Genomic DNA, 3,220 nt, shown 5'->3' on the forward strand with positions numbered 1-3,220 from the left:
TTGTTTAATGCTAATGACTTAACCGGAAATCCCCCTTCTTCTGTTGTTTTTCTTTTACAGGATTTCAAAAACCTGTTTCCAGATGATGTGCCTAGTGGTTTACCACCTCTTCATGGGATTGAGCACCAAATCAATTTCGTGCCTGGAGCCATTATTTCGAACCGACCAGCATACCGAACCAATCCCGAAGAGACCAAAGAGCTTCAACGATAAGTCAATGAACTCATGGAAAAAGGCTACATTCGAGAAAGGCTTAGTCCCTGCGCCGTACCGGTTTTGTTGGTACCAAAAAAGGACGAAACTTGGAGCATGTGCGTTGATTATCGTGCTATAAACAAAATCACCATTAAGTATAGGCATCCCATACCGCGCCTAGATGACATGCTAGACAAGTTAAGTGGTGCCAAGTTGTTTTCAAAAATTGATCTCAAAAGAGGATACCATCAGATTCAAATGTGAGAAGGTGATGAATGTAAGACTGCTTTTAAAACGAAACACAGTTTGTATGAATGGTTGGTTATGCCATTCGGCTAAACCAACGCCCCTAGTACTTTTATGAGACTTATGAATTATGTTTTGCGAAATTTCATTGGTACGTTTTGTGTTGTGTACTTTGATGATATACTTATATATAGTAAATCTTTGGATAAGCATGTAATGCATCTTCGATCTGTTTTGGAAGTTCTTCGAAAGGAGACTTTGTATGCTAACCTTAAGAAGTGTACATTTTGTTCTGACAAAGTGATTTTCTTAGGTTTTGTGGTCAGCTCGGAAGGCCTTGAGGTAGATAGTGAAAAGATTAAGGCGATTCAGGAATGGCCGAGACCGACGAGTATAAGCCAAGTGAGAAGCTTCCATGGCTTGGCAAGCTTTTATAGGTGTTTTGTACCCAATTTCAGTACGTTGGCTGCACCCTTGACAAGTACCATCGAGAAGAATTTGACCTTCCATTGGGGCGAAGAGCAAGAAAATTCCTTTAATATTATTAAAGATTGTCCTACTAAAGCTCCATTGTTAGCCTTACTCGATTTTTCTAAAACATTTGAGATTGAGTGTGATGCCTCAGGTGTGGGAATCGGAGCCGTGCTAACGCAAGACAAAAGACCTATCGCATACTTAAGCGAAAAACTGAATTGAGCCGCATTGAACTATCCAATCTACGACAAGGAGATGTAAGCGCTCATTCGAGCTCTCGAGAGTTGGAAACATTATTTATGGCCGAAGGAATTTGTGATACATTCAGATCATGAGGTGTTAAAGCACATTAAAGGCCAACACAAATTAAACAAACGCCATGCTAAATGGGTAGAATATTTGGAATCATTTCTCTATGTCATCAAATACAAAAAAGGTAAGGATAACATCGTGGCTGATGCTCTTTCGAGGAGGTCTACACTCTTTTCATATTTGGACTCTAAACTTCTTGGTTTTGTATTGTTGAAAGATTTATACGCTACTGATGATGATTTTGGAGAAATATTTGTTTCATGTGAAAATGTGGCTGTTGATAAGTTTTATAGATGCGATGGTTTTCTTTTTAAAGAAGGAAAATTGTATGTACCGTGGAGTTCAGTACGAGAGTTGTTAGTAAATGAGGCACATAGCGGAGGCCTCATGGGCCATTTTGGCGTTGGAAAGACCTTAGTACCTCTCCAAGAGCATTTCTATTGTCCAAAAATAAAACGAGATGTTGAATGGGTTTGTGCGCGATGTGTGACGTGCAAGAAGGCCAAATCCAAGGTTAAGCCGCATGGGCTATATACGCCCCTCCCTATACCCGACGCACCTTAGGAGGACATTTCCATGGATTTTGTCCTTGGATTACCTAGGACTAAAACGGGGAAGGACTCAATTTTTGTTGTAGTCGATCGTTTTTCAAAAATGTCTCATTTTATTTCTTATACAAAAACTGATGATGCCGTTCATATTGCTAATCTTTTCTTTAGGAAAATTGATCATTTTCATGGCATCCCAAGAACGATTGTTTTCGATCGAGACGCGAAGTTTTTGAGTCATTTCTGGAGGTCGTTGTGGGGAAAGCTCGTAACTAAGTTGTTGTTTTCAACCACTTGCCATCCACAAACAGATGGCCAAACGGAAGTTGTCAATCGTGTGTTATCTACTTTATTGCGAGCCATTATACGGAAAAATCTTAAGTCGTGGGAGGAGTGTTTACCGCATATCGAATTTGCATATAATAGATCCGTTCACTCGGCAACCAAACACTCTCCTTTTGAAATCATTTATGGATTCAATCCCTTGACTCCTTTAGATTTGGTTCCTTTACCTAACGATCAACTTATTCATGTAGATGCTAGGAAAAAGGTCAAATATGTAAAAGAGTTAATTGAAAAGTTTGAGCCAACATTGAAGCAAGGACCGAGAGTTATACTCGAAAGGCGAATAAGAGTCAAAAAAGAGTTGTCTTTGAACCTGGCAATTGGGTTTGGGTTCACATGAGGAAGGAAAGGTTTCTAGCCCAACGTAGGTCAAAGCTATTACCACGTGGTGATGGCCCCTTTGAAGTCTTAGAACGGATCAACGAGAACTCCTATCGACTCGACCTACCTGGCGAGTATAACATAAGTGCGAGTTTTAATGTGTCTGACCTATCCCTTTTTTATGCAGATTCCGATTTGAGGGCAAATCGCTTTGAAGAGTGGGAAGATGATACGGCCATGCCCCAAGTCACACCTAGCTCGAACAAGGAACCTTTGGAGCTGCCCCAAGGTCCTATCACCCGATCACGAGCCAAGCATTTCAAACAGGTTGTTTCGGCTTTAGTGGATAAAGTTTAGGGAGAGACTTTAGTTAGACGCATCGAAGAAGCTTGGGCCAATTCTATGAGCTCTCCGTGCAATTTGTTGCAAGATGAATTAAGCTCCATTTCAGCTCAATGAGCTCGAACCAGCTTAATATAATTTAGTCATTAATGTAGTTGCTAAAATTATTATTTGAGTTAGTTAAATTAGTTATTTACACCTCAATTAATTTTCGTTGTTTAATTGGTCTTAAATCTGGACAAATTTAATTATGCATGTTAATTGAGTTATTATTACATTTTATTAATTTGTCTTAATTTCTACAGCTTATTAATATGTTTTTATGCATGTTTTTAATGTGTCAACTTTATTACATGTTTTAATTATGTCCTAAGGCTGCCGAATTTAATGTGCAGAATTTTAGTGTCATTTGCTGCCAAATTAATGTGTCTAAAAAT

General features: G+C 39.0%; 1 protein-coding gene across 1 annotated transcript; it reads left to right on the forward strand.

Moving 5' to 3' along the window:
* Positions 1-657: 657 nt before the first annotated feature.
* On the forward strand, positions 658-2,798 carry LOC128034016 (uncharacterized mitochondrial protein AtMg00860-like). Its single transcript, XM_052622538.1, has 3 exons — positions 658-1,066; positions 1,445-1,528; positions 2,629-2,798. Exons 1-3 carry the CDS (start codon positions 658-660, stop codon positions 2,796-2,798), a joined length of 663 nt encoding a protein of 220 aa, XP_052478498.1.
* Positions 2,799-3,220: the final 422 nt, after the last annotated feature.

This window comes from Gossypium raimondii, chromosome 2 (assembly GCF_025698545.1).
Source record: "Gossypium raimondii isolate GPD5lz chromosome 2, ASM2569854v1, whole genome shotgun sequence".
NCBI classification, from domain to species: Eukaryota; Viridiplantae; Streptophyta; class Magnoliopsida; order Malvales; family Malvaceae; genus Gossypium; species Gossypium raimondii.